The sequence below is a fragment of the Phalacrocorax carbo genome, chromosome 2, assembly GCF_963921805.1.
Source record: "Phalacrocorax carbo chromosome 2, bPhaCar2.1, whole genome shotgun sequence".
In the NCBI taxonomy this organism is placed as follows: domain Eukaryota; kingdom Metazoa; phylum Chordata; class Aves; order Suliformes; family Phalacrocoracidae; genus Phalacrocorax; species Phalacrocorax carbo.
Window position 1 is genome coordinate 140,316,476 of NC_087514.1, and position 16,628 is coordinate 140,333,103.

Below are 16,628 nucleotides of genomic sequence, written 5' to 3' on the forward strand. Positions count from 1 at the left end.
TCTAACTAAGGGAAGAAACTGTCTCGTGTTGCTTGTCTTACTAAGATTTCTTTTGCCAATTCAGCTGGTGTAAGTACTGTTCATTGAGGATGAGTTTGTGATTCCTGATGTTCTGCCTGGTGTAAAAATAAACTTATTTTCATCTGCTTCATGATATAGAGCTTACAGTTTTGGAGCTGTGCTTTTGGTCTTCTGTGTTTGATTCAGCAACTTTCCCAGATGTCGTTGTTAACCTGGTGATGGAAATTAATTGCAGCACAATAATAGTGAAGAAACACAGACAGTGGGAGCCCAGCATACAAATAAACTACTAAAGCAAGCTTCCCCTTGCTAGGTTAGAACAACACTGCCACAAATAACATCAGGAAAAGCTGCTTTTATGAGTGTGTACTCCAGACTCTACGATTCTGCTTCCTATATATCTTGTCTTCACATAGATACATAAATAAGTAGAAATAAAGTTAGGTTTAATGTTAGACTGCAGCAGGATTAGAAACATATTCTGTTGAATCTAATAGGATACATGCTGCAAATAATTTAAAGGATTAACATACTGCCTTCTACTTTTAGATGAAGGATACTAGGTATTTAAAAGAAGGGTAGACGTGGTGCTTGAGGATGTGGTTTAGTGGTGGACTTGGCAGTGATAGGTTAGCAGTTGGACTCGATGATCTTAAGGGTCTTTTCCAACCTTAACAATTCTATGATTCTATGAATACTTTGAGATAGCTGTTACACACAGTATTGAAAAAAAAACCTGTAATGAATGCCATATACTGCAGAGCACCGTGTAGTGTTTCTTCAGATTCTGCAGTCTACTTCTCGGGGGAAAGCTTTCACGCTACCCATTTGTCCCAGTATTTCCAGTGCAGCAGGCAGTATTCCTCTGATTCTTATTTGCAGCAGTGTAAACTGAAGATGCTTCAAAAACCACCAGATGAGCCCCATCCCCCTCCATCTCCATTTTTAAGCATCCAATCCTTTTAAATTGGTCTGTTAACATTACAAAGTGGAAGCCTGCCTGCGAGTAGATGTATGTATGTTTTGGCCTGGAGAGAAGTTGCAGGTCTGAATAGGATTTAATGGGGACTTGTTTTTCCCTTTAAATTGACTTGCTAATTTTTTAGGTGTTTTACTGAAGCTGATGCTATTGTGTAAACTCCTAGTAAATGGCATTATGGTGTTGATCAGGTCAACATTTACAACTGAAAACATGGATATGGTAAACAGCCTGCAGCCCTGAGGCTGTGCAGAAATGGAGGGCAGCTACTGACTTTTACTTGGACTAGTGAAAATAAAACGTAAACCGAGAAAGAGCGATGAAGTAGTTTACTAAAGTTAGCATTTTTTGGATTTTTTTTCTTCCCTGAATACCCACTCTTGGTGGCTGGGCAGAATTTGCTACATTTTTTTTCCATTTTTAAATGGTATTAATGCCTTGGGTCATGTTATGAATTATTTCTGTTTTCTTGAGTAGATACTTGGTGAATATTTGTAAGAAATACACCTGAACAGGAGCTGGTTACCGCACTATGTTGCATTGAAACAGGCAGTTATTAATCACAAACTACACAGTTCTGCTGGTTCATTCATTAAGTCCATTTGCCTCCACAAAAAAAGCCACAGAAAGGTTTTGATTTGTTTTTACTCTACTGTTGTCTCTCCTTCCCTCCACTCGACTCCACCATGTATACATGTCCTTTTGTATGTCCAGTTTGGATTCATTGCCTGCAAAAACTTGACTGATTTGACAAAACTAGAGAATTTAACCTGGCAATCACTGTCATCCACCCAATGGAGCACAGACCATGTCAGAAGGCTTGTGTTGAAGTGCACCCTTAGTCACGCCTAGCTCTGTCACTGAGCAGGTTTGTGCTGTTGTCCACCAAACACTTTGGCACTGTAGCTGAAAAAAATGGCAATTCTATCTGTCCCCTCCCCCATAGGCCAGCAACTGTGTTGGTGCAGCCACATAATGATCAGGAACAGGAAACTCATTAAAACTAAAACCTCCTCTTTCTTATGGCTTAGTTTGTTCTGAACCCAGACCAGCTCATTCTGTATCTCCTCAGGATGGTTGTACCCAGGCAAAGGGAGAAATACCTTCATGGCATGGGGAACCCACCAGTCTGTATCAGAGGAGTTTTGTACTGCCTTGAGGTGCTTGTGGAACAGCAGCGTTAGAGGCAAAAGCAGTTGTCTCCCAAATGCTTGTGCTGAAGCTGGCAGTGCTGGTGAGGCCAGGCAGGATTAGTAACTCATTGCATCAAAGTCACCAGCCCCAGTAAATGCTACCCAGAGACATCAGTGGTTTGAAATGGATTTCAGATGAGACTAGATTTGGTAGGTGCTACCTTGTCTGGTGGTGCTTCTAGTAAATTAGTGAATATAACGATCAAGTGAACTTCAAATAATAGTAAGTGTTCTACCAATGAGAACTTAAATATCTTGGTACATTTGGAGTGCTTGTACTCTTAATGAGTCAAATTAGCGTTAAAGCTATATACAACAGGAATGAGGATTTTGTGTCTATCTCAGTACTTTTTATGCTGTCCACTCTAACATGAACAACTCTTTGCATCTTAAGTCTTTCTTTTGGCTTTGTCTTTTGTGTCTCAAGACACAAGGCTTGCATCTCAAATTCTTATGTATGTACCTATTAGTTAGATCTAAGCAAGACTCCATACATACTGCAGCAGAGGAACAAGCGTAAATACTTGTTTTAGAAGACAGTTTCATTTGTGAATCTTGGAGTCTTTTTATAGGCTTAATGGACCTTCATGCTAGGTATTCCAGCTGTTTCAACACTGGTCTATCTTAGCCATGATTTAGGACCAACTGATTAACTTTCTTTTGCAAGTGCTGAAAGCAAAATTATAGACTTTTCATTTACGGAATTTTCATTTGAAATAAATTGATATATTTTTTCCCCCTAACTTCTCTTTTAAAAAAATTGTTTTAACAATCACATTTAAATATAATATTTCATTTCATAGTTAATAACAAATTTTTTTTTGTATGGCCTGAATTTATTTTCTGTTGGAGTTTTTTTTTTTTTCTTTTGTGGCCAAAAGAAAGCAAAACCACTAAAGATTAACTGCCCTGTCAGTTTTGGTTCAAGACCATAATGTTCCTCCTTTTCCACTTGACTTGTTAGAAATTCCTGTAAAACTGCTCTAAGAGGGGTTGACTGCAGTTTTCTACAGCAGTTTCCACCGCTGACCACCCAAATAATTCACTTCTGATGTCCAGATTAATGGATATCAAGTGCCTGTAGTGCTGAGTCCCTGGAAAAGGTGAAGATGGCCATGGACTAGATGAGGCCAAGTAGGGCAGGATAATATGAGAAGCTGGACAGAGGGACAGAATCCTCTATCGCTTACAGAATTTCCATAAAGGTCTCGCTTTGAGATGGGAAGAAAAGGGATTCCCTCAGCCTAACGGTTGGATGGTGAAATCCACAGAGAGCAAAGATCAGTGATGTGTCTGTACTGCCAGCAGTGGAGAAAATGGGCTTATTATAGAGATAGAATAAATGGAGGGATATCACATATTTACAAGGAAGACGGAGCCCAGAAGACATGATGTTAACCTGTAACTAGTATTACCACAATGATAGTTTGTCAAAATAGGAGCATGGATATTTTTAAGCGGTTGGTTTTTTTTGTGATGAATGAGAACATTACCAGTCAGTCTGCAAGCTTGTAGTAGAGCTGAAGTGTTTCCATTGCTCATCAGTGTGAGTTTGCTTCTGTGTGAATAAGTTACAAACCTCTTAAATCAGGACTGGTCATCCAGTCTGCTGCACGCTAGCTTTTCTGTTTCTCTCGCTCCGCTTTGGTGCTGTTGGTGCTGTTTTGTTTACCGTGTTGCAAGGACTGCAGTGAAAATTCTATTTTCTCAGTTCAGAAATAAATCATCTTGAAAGCTGTTCTTACCACCATAGATTAATCTGGCATTCTCTGCTTAGTTCCCATGAATCTTTTATGCTGAAATTTGGGTGAAAACCTGTAAGAGTCCATATAGTAGTTGGCAAGGAAGAATGTACTTTCATTAGTCATAACTGCAGCCAGAAGATGCGAAGAATTAGATACATATATCAGTCTTAGCTTCAAGAGGCAAATTCCTGCATGTTTTAACAGTATCTACTGCTTGTTGTTTGAAGTCTTATATTTTGTATTAATTTCTACCTATGAAGCACTTTCTGTGGATTGTAAAATACAATGCCCACACACCCCTGATATAGGTAATTTCAGTGTTCCCGTCTTGCATTAACAGAGAAAACCAAGGCACAGACAAATAAATCTTATGTCTCATGTCAACAGATTAACAAAGGAAATGCTATATAAACCATTTTTGCATCCAGCTGAGTTAATCTTGTATTGGTTATGATCGTAATTATCCCAGTGTTCTAGGGGATAGCTATTTGAGAATCACTGAGAAGCTGGGTTGTGTAGTTTTGGTGCCCCTCTATGTTAGTGAGATTAATATTCTTTTAGGTCATTCATTGGCATGTTAACATGGTGCTCTACTGTGCTAGTGACACAAAGCAATTCACAGTAGTACTCTGCTGAGATCTCTGCTATGTGCTCCGCTCTACTTGCAGTCTTGATGTTAGAATCAGAATAATTTGTGTTGAAAGCTAGTCCGGAGGTCATCTGGGCAACCCGACCCAGTATTTGACCACCTTCGTGGTTTAAAACAAGCAAAACCCAAAATCCCTCACCCTTTCTCTAATGCCTTATTGGAATTGGCCATGGTCCAGCTTCTGTTCATTGCCTCTAATCCTTCTACTGTGCACCTCCAAGAAGAGTTTTCTTCCCTGCACCCTCCTTTTAAGTAGTTGAAGAGAGCAATAAGGTCTCCCCCTAGCCTGCTCTTCTTGGTGTTGGGCACACTGAGTTCCCTTAGCCTCTCCTCATACACCAGCTGGGCTACCCAGCTGGCTTGACGGCCTTGCGCCGGGTCTCACTCCACTGTGGCAACGTCTTTCTTGTACTGGAAAGACCAGAACTGGACACAGGACTCCAGATGTGGTCTTACCAGTGCTGAAGGGAAGACCATAATCACTTGTCTTGCAACCCTTGCTACTACAGCCCAGGGTGTGGCTGGCTGTCTTCACTGCAAAGAGGCATTGCTGACCCAGACTCAGCTTGGCCGCCAGTACCCTCCAGACCTTTTTCTCCAAAGCTGCTTTCTGGCCTTTTCTGCTGCTTTCTTTTCCTTCCCCACTAAAGACCAGTAGGTCTGGAAAAACAGAGCTTTTTTCACTTTAGCTAATTGTCCCTCATAATAAGGACAGCAATGTAAAGTCAAGCCTTCCTCCCAGACTCACTGTGCCTTCGCTGGGTGTTCAGATACTAGCAATTCTGTAATGATATAAAGCTTAGAAATAAAATGCATGTTAATTCCAGCAGTTAAAAGATTTGACACATACAGCTCATTAGGCTAACTGCTGGGTTGAACCCCTGTAGTTCTTTAAAGCTAGAAAGCAAATATTTTTTTCTGCCTTTGTCTAAAATTCAGAACTACTTGTGTAAATAAGTATTTTAAAACACTGTACTTCTCAAAACCCAGCTGCTCCTTTGGGGAGGCACATAACAGCACTTTTGCAGAAGGAATTTGTTTCCTCTGTTTGTCTTCTTTCTGCCAGTAATTGTTGCTGTGAAAGCACCAGGGCATGGAAGCTTATGACTAGTAAATTCTTCTTTAGCTACAGATGTTCTGTAGATGACAGCTATTCTTGAAAATATAGAGACAACATATCCCAGTCAGGGAAAATACCATTTAACCTAATGCAAAATGTCATTTATGTTGGCGGAAATGGGAAAGGATACACTTCTGTTTTTCAGTATTTTTAATAGATTTTATTTAATTTCTGGTCACAGTTGAATACTAAAGTAATTGTACAAGATTAGCTAATATATCTTCTGTCTTACACACTAATATGCATAAAGTCCCATTAAAGTCAGTTGGATTTGTATTCTGTTGATTTAAAAGGACATCTTTAAAGTGCTCATGTAAATACACATTGTAAGTACACCAGCTTATTTGGTACATTATAGAAACTCATATCCATATAATATCTGCCATAAAGTGTTTAATAAAATATTACTCTTTTTATAAATAACCATTGTGAATAGTGCCTTACAGCATAACAGACAGTGCCACTCCATAATTTTGCACAACAAAGTTATTCTGTGGTCCTGAGAAGATGGTAAATAATATGGTAGTAAATGATTCTTGGCGGAAAGGATACATTGGTTGTGGTAATATTTATTATTAAAATTAATAGAAGGTATTTAGCTCAGGTTTGTGCTTTGGCTGATATCACCAACACAGTTCGTATTTCCAAAACTAGTCAGAAAGGCTTCCAAAAGTCTCGTAATTTTTTTTTTGACAACTTCATAAATGGGCTTCTAGTGTGTTGACCTGGAAAGTGTAATCTCAGCTGACAGGATGTGTACCAAGCTCCCACCTGGTTGCTTTGATAAAGCTGAGATATTTCACCTCTTGAAGTTGTGAGTTTACAGCAGGATGATAAACATACAAAACAGAGTAGTAAAAGTTTTGAGTTACCTTAATTTGCATCCACCATCCTTATTTGTGACTGCGTTCTTGTATGTGAAAACCTGCTCTTCAGAAATTTTCTTTGAAAATAACCAAAAACCTGCCGTTCCAACTAAGAAGTGCTCTAATTTTTGTCTGCAAACAATCTGAATTGCTGGCACAGCATTTGAATTCAGTGTTTTATTCCTCTAACTTGATGTGCTAAATCAGTTTCATATTTTGGTTGGTATAAATATATGTGAGTAAAAACCTATAGCAGCTTTTAAGGCAATGTCATTTTACAGTAGAAAAAATTACAGCCCTTGAGAGCAAATGCCTGTAGTGTTTGCCTGACTGTTATAAAACCTGCTAGGTGCTGTTAGGGCTCCGATTCCAAAGGGTTAACTCTGTAGTAAAACCCTAGAAGAATGCAAAATGATCAAGAAATGACATGCTGCCTATTGTTTGTAGCTATAGGATCAAAATAACAATTATACATGCCAAATAAATTCTAAACCTGTAAAGGAGAAAAAGAGGGGGTGGCTATAAGTACAGGTGCCAGAAGCATTAAATAACCCTCTCAGACAAGGTGCACCACTGTTGTCTTGAATGCTGCTAGGTCCCCCCAGTCTGGCATTTTTCCCCCTGCACTAGACAATGTGCATTCACTGCAGGAGACTAGGTTAAGCCTGCGTCTCCCAGACCTGCCGGCTCCTTCTGCCCAACCCGACACAGAGGTGCCTTTGTCAGTGTAATTACCCTCCCCTTGTAGTAGAAATAGTTTGTTTAGAGCCTTATTTGCAGGTAGAGCTGGTATAAGCAGGAATTAGCATGCTAAAGAACCTGCCCCAGCACTGACTTGGCCTTATTTGTCCGAATCGTTGACAATCAGGGTTTTTTCCCCCCGTTGGTTTATTCAGTGAGATACTATCCCAGATTAAGAGCTTTAAGGTTATTAAAGAGATTGAAGATGGGAGCCAACTGGCTGTTGTGTGAGGGAGGCGCATGTCACGTTGCGTGGGATGTCCCAACAATTTCATGCCTGGCAGGTCTGCACCTTGGCTGCCAGAATAAACTCGGGCGGATGATCCTTACAGCTTTCTGGGGATTGATTAAAACTCCTTTTGGCTTTCAGCATGTTGTCCACATCAAAAAGGTGCGAGAAGTAAAATAAATGTTTCTTTTGCTTTTCAAGATACTGTGGCCAATCTCCCTAAGCCTTCCTAATTGGCCTAGGCTGGTTGCGGATGATTAACTTGAAGTTAAATGAGGCCTGCTTTTAAACATGCTTTCCCAGACTTTAAACGGAATGATGGGGGGAAACTTTAGACTGTTGCAATGCTGGACCAGAGCCAAGCTGGGTTATTATTAAAGTGGATCCAAGTTTTGATCCAGGTTTTGTTTACACTGAGCCAACTAAGTTGATGGACATCCCTCCCTCTCCGTGTACCTGAATGCGTATTATTAGTGATGTTAACAATATGCCATTTCTGCCCCATGATAAAGAGCCTTTTAATGAAGGGGGAGAAATATCAGCAGCTTGGGTTGAGTTAAGAGTTGCTCGTATTTGGAGTTTATTCATTTCCGTAAGTTATTTTAACTATGTTGAGATATTTCAGAGTATGAAAAAAATGCAGAGGAAAAAATGTGTGCAGTGTTTAATGACAACATTGCAAAGAAAATAAAAGTAATGTGCCCTGAGGGCAAAGGCAGTGAGGAGATTTGCTCTGAGGAAAAGCATGCTCTAAAAATAAATCTTTGAAGGAACCGTGTTGGTCTGTGGAAGTTTCGTTAGTGAGTTTCATAATTTTTCTGTGAGGTAAATATGGTGCAGACGTTTGATCATTAAAAAGCTTTTTTTTCATACAGAACTTGGTAAAACCCTAGTCTTTTCTTTTTATGTGAAGATTAAAGGTGAACTGTAAAATGGGCTCCTGTTGCACAGGAGAGGTCAGAATTCTTGTGTCTCTGGTGAATACAGAAGATTCACCTTCTCTGTGCCCTCAAGGTAAAGTGTATGGGCTTTGCAGGTAATTTTGAGAGGAGAATCCAGCCCAGCATCACTTTGTTCTGTGGCTGATAACCCCATTCAACACAGGTGAACAGTGGAGCGGCTGCAACAGCAGCGCTTCGAGTTCCTTTATGGCATTTTCCTCAGTGTATCTAGAAAGGCATAAGGAGAACGAGCGATTGGCAGCGTAAATCGGACAAATCCAGCTGAGCGACAAGGCAAAGGGTCTTAACAGCAGGCATCATTAACTCCGAAAGGACTGTCAGGGGAAGTGGTCAGTCCTCAGTTTGAAAATGTCAAGAAATAAGCTAAGAAAGTGTGGTGGAAAGCAGCTGGGCTTGGAGCAGGGCATGTTGTGCTCACCATGCTCGGTAACTGAGTCTGTGACGCACGGAAAGTCTGACTAGAAGATCTAATGGCTGTTTTTAGATAAATCTTTATTTTCTCATAGGCATTCTCAGCTTGCAAGCTGTACTGACCAGCATCTCCCATGAACTGGCTCGCAGGACCTGGTTTTCCCGTCACACAGTCCTGGTCGCATGGCCCTGCCTTGCCTTGCTGAAAGGCGACTTTTCAGTTTTTCTGGCACTTTGCAGCTCTTGCGTCTTTGCTTTGATAACCAGCAACCAACTTGGATAAGCGCTTTATCTGAACTGCTATTATAGTACAAGCTAAGCTTACAGATATGTCCAAGCATATCATTAGATTTAATTAAATTCTGTAGATATTAGTGTATCCCCTGTGAAATGTCTGGCACTGAACCATGCCCTGGTAGACCTCCGCACAAGAAAAGTACAGTATCAAGGGCATCCCGTGAGGGCTTGTGGGTGAACCTCAAGCTGTTTCATCACAACTCCACCCTCACTTCAAAGAGAAGAGGCTTAGGCTCATCCTCAGACCATTTCTTTCTCAAGCTTGGAAGATTTTACCCATTTTTTCCAAAACCACCTCCTGTTTGTGCCTTCCGGCTGGTCTCAGTTAGTGTCACGGCCCTACTCTCTTTTCCTCAATTTATGTTGCATTATCAATTGCAATGTCTGCATAAATGCATGGACCGGGCACTATTTTCCCTGAAGTATTTATTTCAAGTGGGAATGAGAGGGGACAGACCTGTCCTTTGGCTCAGTCTTCTTCAGACACATCCTGAGCTCCCACTACATGTGCGTGGCTACAATGTCAACTATTTAAAATTCTGCAAAGGTGTTGTCATGTGTTGGAGTAAACTCTGATATTTTTTCTATTGCCAGCAAGTAACTACAGTACTAGGGAGTGAGGGAGAGCAAGCAGACAAGGTAAATACAATGAGAGAAATTTCTGAACCAAGAAACAATACACACACACTTTGGCAGAGTGAAATACATGGATCTCTCCAAATTTTGAGTGAAGGATTGCTTTTTCTATCAGCCCTTTGCAACAAAACAAAAAAATACAATGTTGCTCTCTTCTCTGGTGTTCATAGTTCATCATGTTAAATTTGCTCGTTCTCAGAACTTGTTCTCTTTTTCAACACAGGGTGCTAAGGCGTGCTTTTTGCGTGACATCCCCTTCTCTGCCATTTACTTCCCCTGTTACGCTCATTTGAAAGCTTCACTTGCAAATGAAGATGGGAGGGTCAGCCCTGGAAATCTGCTCTTGGCTGGATCAATAGCTGGTGAGTGCCCGGGTTTCTTTTTGCATGCCACTACGTTGCACCTGCAGTGCAATAGTTATGGCAGTGAGAACTATGAAAAGCTCAGAAGAACCGTACGTATTTTGCAACCTTGTGCCCAAAACCCAGAAAGCCACCATGCTGCAGAGTGAGTTGATGTTAAAGATACTGTAAGTTCCTGGTATAATCACAATGTTCAGGAGGAAAAACAAAGGGAAAGATTTAAATGCTGATGTTTTCTCATCATGTATTGTCATACTTTGTGAAGTTACTGCACCGTTTTTGTTTGTGGCTGGCTGACTGGTAAAGTTTTGTTGAAATGGTTTATAAATAAAATCACGGCATTTGTGAAATTCTTTATGATCAGAGGAATCTTGCATTTTGGTACGTGGAGTCCAAAGGCCATGCTGGCAATACAGCTCTCCAAACACAATGACATAGCCTGCGACAAAATGATGACAGTTAATTGCTACCCAGAGTATCGCATGCAGTTACTTGGCTTTGTGGGGATATAATAATTTTTTTTATATTAAACAAAATAGATATAATTTTTTATATCAAACAAAATAAAATCTTGAAAATGTTTCTGTTGTGCCTGTGTTTCAGGTTGCTGATTCCTAGCGTATCCAGATATGACAGAGATGCTGAGTGTGATCTTGAGCGCTTGCTTGTTTTAGTCTGCTACATAGTGGATAGGAAAGCCAAATCATGCTTAACTTGTCACAGATGCTTTTAACTTGAGAGCTCGAGAGCCTAAGGGAAAAGACAGAGACATACTTTGTAGCCTAAGCTTCCCTTTGTGTCTGCTGCGTAGCTGGTCCCTGGCACAGCACCCAGCTTGTACACCCAAAGGGGACCACCATTTGGTGGTAGCTGCCTCCTGGAGAGGGCAGCCTGAGAGTCCCGCTCCTGCTGTGTCCAAGGTTTTGCCTTCAGAAAGCAAACGAGCTTGAAAATTTGTGCAACAAGACCTTTTTGGGAGTGTGTAGCAAGCAGGAGGGCTCCCATCAGCGTGTATTTCCATCGTGTTCATTGACTGCCTGGTCTCTCTGAGCTGCACCCAAGTTCTTCCTCCACCCCTGACAGGCTGCTGCTACCTGCTGGGTGAGAAAGATGATGGAATGGCAGGAATCCAGTACAGATAGGTGGCTGGTGGTTTAGCTATGTTTTCTCGTCTAATTCTGAGTTTTCTTCTCCCTGGGGAAACTGTTCTTGGTCAAGATTATGCATGGGGCTGTGTCTCCTGAAGGGCCATTGACCTTTTATAGCCAGTATCTGGGCTTAGGATATAGGCAAAGCCTGACAGTCTGTCTTGTTGAAGCGTATAGCTTCATCTCTTTGGGTTTGGTCTGTATTCAGTAACTCGTAGTCCAGAGAAATTGACCTAGCACTAGGAAAACCAGCTGTGTTCAAATGACTGGTACTTAAAAACCCTTTTCCCCTCCCCTCCCCCACCCCAAACTAGCACCAGCCTCCAGGACCCCCAACAGGAGCTTACAGCCAGCTTATTTCTCACCAATTTTAATGGAACAAAACAATTTTTGAACTTTAGATCATATTTACAGACTTGAAACATAAGCTGGCATTTTTAAGCCAAGTAATTTCTTAGATTTTCCTATTTTTCTCTTTCTAGCCATTGTCAGGTGATTGTAGACTGAGATAACCATCCCTTTGAAGTTCAGGCACAGAAGCAGTCTTTATTGTTGCTGATATGGCTTACCAAACTAGCTATAATGTGAATTTTATCCAGTGCTTCCTGTGAATCCCATCCTAGGTTAACTCTCATGAGCAAATTAGTGTTAAAGATACAACACTCATCATACTGTTTACAAAAACAAGGCATTTCTTTTATTGGGTACAAGTAAAGTGTGGTAGGGGCATATGTGTCCATTGTTTTGCCACAAGAAAGTCAAGGGGAAGACAAAACGAAAACCCCACCACCTCTGAAACGCTGGCTTGGTCTCTGGGCTGATGTCTCTGCTCTGGCCGGGGGATCTCACCTGGCCACCGGACTTCAGACGTGTGCGTGAGCTCTGACCGGGCGTGGGAAACTCCACCTTTCCACAGCCCCATGGTGCCAGGATGTTCAAGCTGGCCGTGCTCAGATGCGCACCTCCGCGCTTTGCAGTGGGCGTTGCTTGTGCTGAGCATATTTTCTTCCTTTTCATTGTTGTTAGGGACACATGCAACATGCACGTTACCTAGCTTGATCTGCTTCTGGCTTTCACTGCTCACCAGATGTCTCAACCTGTTGTGCCACAGCCTTTTCTGAGATGATTCTAATATCAGCTACAGGATCTCTCCTTAATTTGCTCCATCTGCTTATTGCCGCCATGAATTTCCTTCTCCTCCCCTCGCTCCTCTTTTTTATTGTCAGCTCCTGCTGTGCCATTTGTCTCATTTTGATTGTAAGCTCCTCACAGGAGCAACCTGTAAATTTTTATTTGTCTGTAAAGTCTTTTGTCCTGTACACATAGTTCCTAAAAACAGGATTAAAAACATCTTTGCAGAATATCCTCAGCAATAAGGAACGAGGAATAAAGAGATGGAAGTCAACGTGTAGTAAGCAGAATTGTTTCTAAGTATGTCCTTTGGTTTTCCTTGAAAACACTGGTTGGCTTTTGAAGGACAAAAGTCCAGCTTTAAATTGAAGACTCACCAATATCCTGGTGTGGGTAAGGCTAAGCAAAGAGGAATTTCAACATTTCTGGAGATCAGAAACCTTTACTGGGTTATAGCACTTGCCTGCCAGACTGACCACTGTGCAAATTCAGCTCGTGCGTTATTTTGGGGGGGTCCATGAGAGGAAGAGGAGTTCTTATTTTGGTGATACTTACATCTCTCAGAGCAGTCTGCAGGAAGGGTGCTCTGGTGCTTGTAGCCAGACCATGCTGGTTTGGACAAAAGTTGTTACAGAATTATTAAGCCTAAAAAAAAAAAAGCAAAGGAGATTTATGCATCTACATCTGACCAAGTTGGTTTGGAACAGATGCAGAATGGAAAAGTAATAAAACCATAAGAGACAGTGTCTTCTGGGTGCAGTCTCGTTGCTTTTCTTTTTGGCTTTTTTTTTCAATTCTAAACATGGGCAGTCCCAGTTTGGATAGGAATGATTTTAGAAATACCACCCATTGGTAATTTGGTATTTTTTGCTTTCAGTTGATTATCTGCCAGAGTAAATTTAAATCTTCCTCCCAGTGTTGTGCTGAGGATGTCAGCTGTGGCTTTGCAGCTGAGCAGTCTGCCATTCCTAATGAGAAGTATGACCCTTTTTTTAAACCTTAGCTGTCACGCCGTACTGAGCTTGCCCGGTGTTATCTGCTTCTCGGTGACATTGCTGTGTGAGGGGGGTGTGCGTGTGCACGTACAGGCTATTCTAGCACAGTGTGCAACCAGAATGCCAGGAACCACAGAGAGGCGTGAAAAGGAAAGGGAAAGATCGACCTCACCTCCAAAAACTTTGTGCTTATTAACTATGCAAGTTTCTGGTTAGCGCTGAAAACTCCAGCCCGTGCCTCCCTGCTTGGCAGGAAGCATGTGATATGGTTGTTCCTCTAGGAGAAGCTCTCTCTCAGCAAAGCCACGTCCACAACGGCTGCCTCTTGTTGCTCGTTCTCTTTCTCAGCTTCTGCTTAAATCAAGTGTGGCTGGATTCTCCTGATGCAAGGACAGAAGGCATGGTCACCCCTGCGTAAACGAGGTGTGTAGCACATGTGACAAGTCGGTGGTACGCACTGATGATTTTTGTGTTGTGTAGGAATGCCTGCAGCCTCTCTGGTGACCCCTGCAGATGTGATCAAAACAAGGCTACAGGTGGCAGCCCGGGCAGGACAGACCACCTACAGCGGCGTTGTAGACTGCTTTTTGAAGATCCTTCGAGAGGAAGGTCCAAAGGCTCTGTGGAAGGGAGCAGGAGGTGTGTAAGAGATTTTGATTACTAAGTGATTTCCACTTGTGGGTTTTGTCACTTAGAAACTCTTCTTTTTTCTTTCAAGCTCGTGTATTTCGATCTTCTCCTCAGTTTGGTGTAACTCTAGTGACTTACGAGCTACTGCAGAGATGGTTCTACGTGGACTTTGGGGGAGTGTAAGTATGTGGTGTCTGAATCTGCCTGGGACCCTGATGCTGCACCTGGTTCTGTGTAGGTCTTGCTGCTCCTGTGCCAGTCTCAGGGCCTTGGTATTACAGAGGACACATCGCAAAGGCTTTGTAAATACTATTTAAACCACACTGCACTGGTGGAGGCTAGGATGATATGCTGGTACCTGTTTCACAGCAAGGCTTTACCATATTTTATACCACCATTTCAAGCTGGTGACCTGCATTAGTGTAAACAGAGACAGTGAGAGGCTAAGTAATGGGCTGGGGATATAACTGCAGGGGAAAAGTGACGCCTGCCAGGTCAGGATACGCTCTGCATTAGTCCTCATTAGTTTGGTAGAGGAGCTGTGCCCCTGATTAGGCGGGGTATTTGACATGCAAGAAAGCCTAAAGGTGTCGCTAAGTCCAAAACCTATTTGTTGGAGCTTCAGCTCTGCCTCCTGTCTTTGTTGACGATGCAGATGGATGTGCAGATTGCTGTTAAATGTGATCCCAGGAGCAGCTGCAGGCCATTTACGAAGCTTTGGGGACAGTAGTTTTTGAAAGCCAAACATTAACTGAACTCCACTAGGTTCCTGGATTGGTTGTGCGCTGTGGCAGACTTGTGAACCCCTGCTCCCCCACGCTGCAGTGCTGATGAACGCACTACAAATTTTATCTGGATTTAACCATACACAATCAGCACGAAGGCCCCTAACTGTTCTGGAAGGTTTTAAACCAGGGTATTTCTCATTACATTGTAGCATTTGATTTAGTTAGTTACGTACGCTCAGATGTCTCATTCAGCTTAGTTTATGGAGGAGATTTTGGGCATACTGCTTTTACTCTCTGGAAATTAATTTATTATTTTCATTATTTTGCAGAAAACCAGCCGGATCAGAGCCCGTTCCTAAATCCAGGATCACGCTCCCTGCTCCTAACCCTGACCATGTTGGTGGTTATAAATTGGCAGTTGCCACTTTCGCAGGGATTGAAAACAAGTTTGGACTTTACCTACCTCGGTTTAAGCCATCGCCACCTACCTCAAAGGCTGCTGCAGCAGTAGGACCCTAAGTTTATTGCTGTAGGCTTTTTGTTATTAGTTGGGAAAGAGCCACTTTTCTAATTGGTTAATACTTTGTTCCTTTAGCTTCTCGTCATATAACAGCTTAGCTTCATTTGAGTTTTAAGGCAATTTTCATCTTAAACGTAATCATTTGTCTTTGTGCTTCCTTAACCAGATCACTGTGAAATTCTTACCAGTTGTTTTAAGTTCGGGACCATGAATGTATTTGTCCACATCTGACATGTGCTTGTGTTGGGAAGACACTAATTTTAGGTTCCGTTTATTGGGGAGGGCTGGGTGAGAGCTGTGAACCAGATCATCTTACAGGCAATGCTCGGTTGTGGATCACCAGGGCAGATGTCGCACATCGTCACTCAAATGGAAAAACTCAGTGGATATCACGGTGCTCAAAGCGGAATGATTCTGACTGTACATGTAAAGTGGTTATAAACTTAGTGCGTGTCTGTAGAGGTCAGCAAATGTATACCCGGTACCTAAGTATGCCAGTACAGCTTCAACTTTATAAATATGTACACGCACAAGTTCTGTTTCTGGCTTGTATTATGAAGCTTTTATGTGGAACATGTTTTTGTAATGGAAACCACATTTATAAATGTTTAGCCGTTGTATTATGTTACTGGTATCAAAATGCTCAAAAGAAAGTGTTATTGTCCATAGTCTTTGCACTTTATGGCAGAACTTTTGGCATTCTACTACACATACAAGGAAATTTCATAACTAGGTGCCTATCTTGGGTTGCTGGTGTTTGGAATTCGGTTCATATATGCACTTCTATAGTAAAACGCTGCTTGTTTAAATAACTGCAATAGAAAATTCATGCACTGTATCAATGGTACCTGCCTTAACTGCTGGCTTGTAATTGGCAAATAGGTGGTTTCAGATTCTTATTTACTTCATTGAGTTAAAAGAGATTAAAATACTCTAAAAGAAAAGATTTTACTTAATTTTTGGGTGCCTTGCACAGTGTTTAGAAAATTATGTATTTATGAAGATAGAAATAAACCTTTCAAACAGATGCACACATGGTACTCTGTTACGGAAGAAGCGTAGTACATCAACTGTCTTGTCCAACTTCAGTTATAAAGTTAGGTTAAGATGAAGTTAGTATTTGGACATGTAGGCTGTAAAAACACTTCCAGCTTGAGAACAAATTACCTGAATTCCCTTGTGTAGAAAAGACATCTGTTGGTGTAGGTGTCACTGAAAAAAAGACATTTTTCCTCCGTCAAAAACCAGGATTGGAGCAAGCTTCG

General features: G+C 41.6%; 1 protein-coding gene across 3 annotated transcripts in view; it reads left to right on the forward strand.

Moving 5' to 3' along the window:
• The window catches only part of SLC25A13 (solute carrier family 25 member 13), a 100,738-nt gene extending 84,348 nt beyond the window's left edge, over positions 1 to 16,390 (forward strand). For all 3 annotated transcript variants that reach the window (XM_064444574.1, XM_064444575.1, XM_064444573.1), the window contains 4 exons: positions 10,073 to 10,211; positions 13,966 to 14,124; positions 14,204 to 14,294; positions 15,173 to 16,390. In XM_064444574.1, coding sequence (XP_064300644.1) covers positions 10,073 to 10,211; positions 13,966 to 14,124; positions 14,204 to 14,294; positions 15,173 to 15,362 — 579 coding nt within the window. In that variant the 3' untranslated portion in view covers positions 15,363 to 16,390. The remainder of the gene's footprint in view (positions 1 to 10,072; positions 10,212 to 13,965; positions 14,125 to 14,203; positions 14,295 to 15,172) is intronic.
• Positions 16,391 to 16,628: the final 238 nt, after the last annotated feature.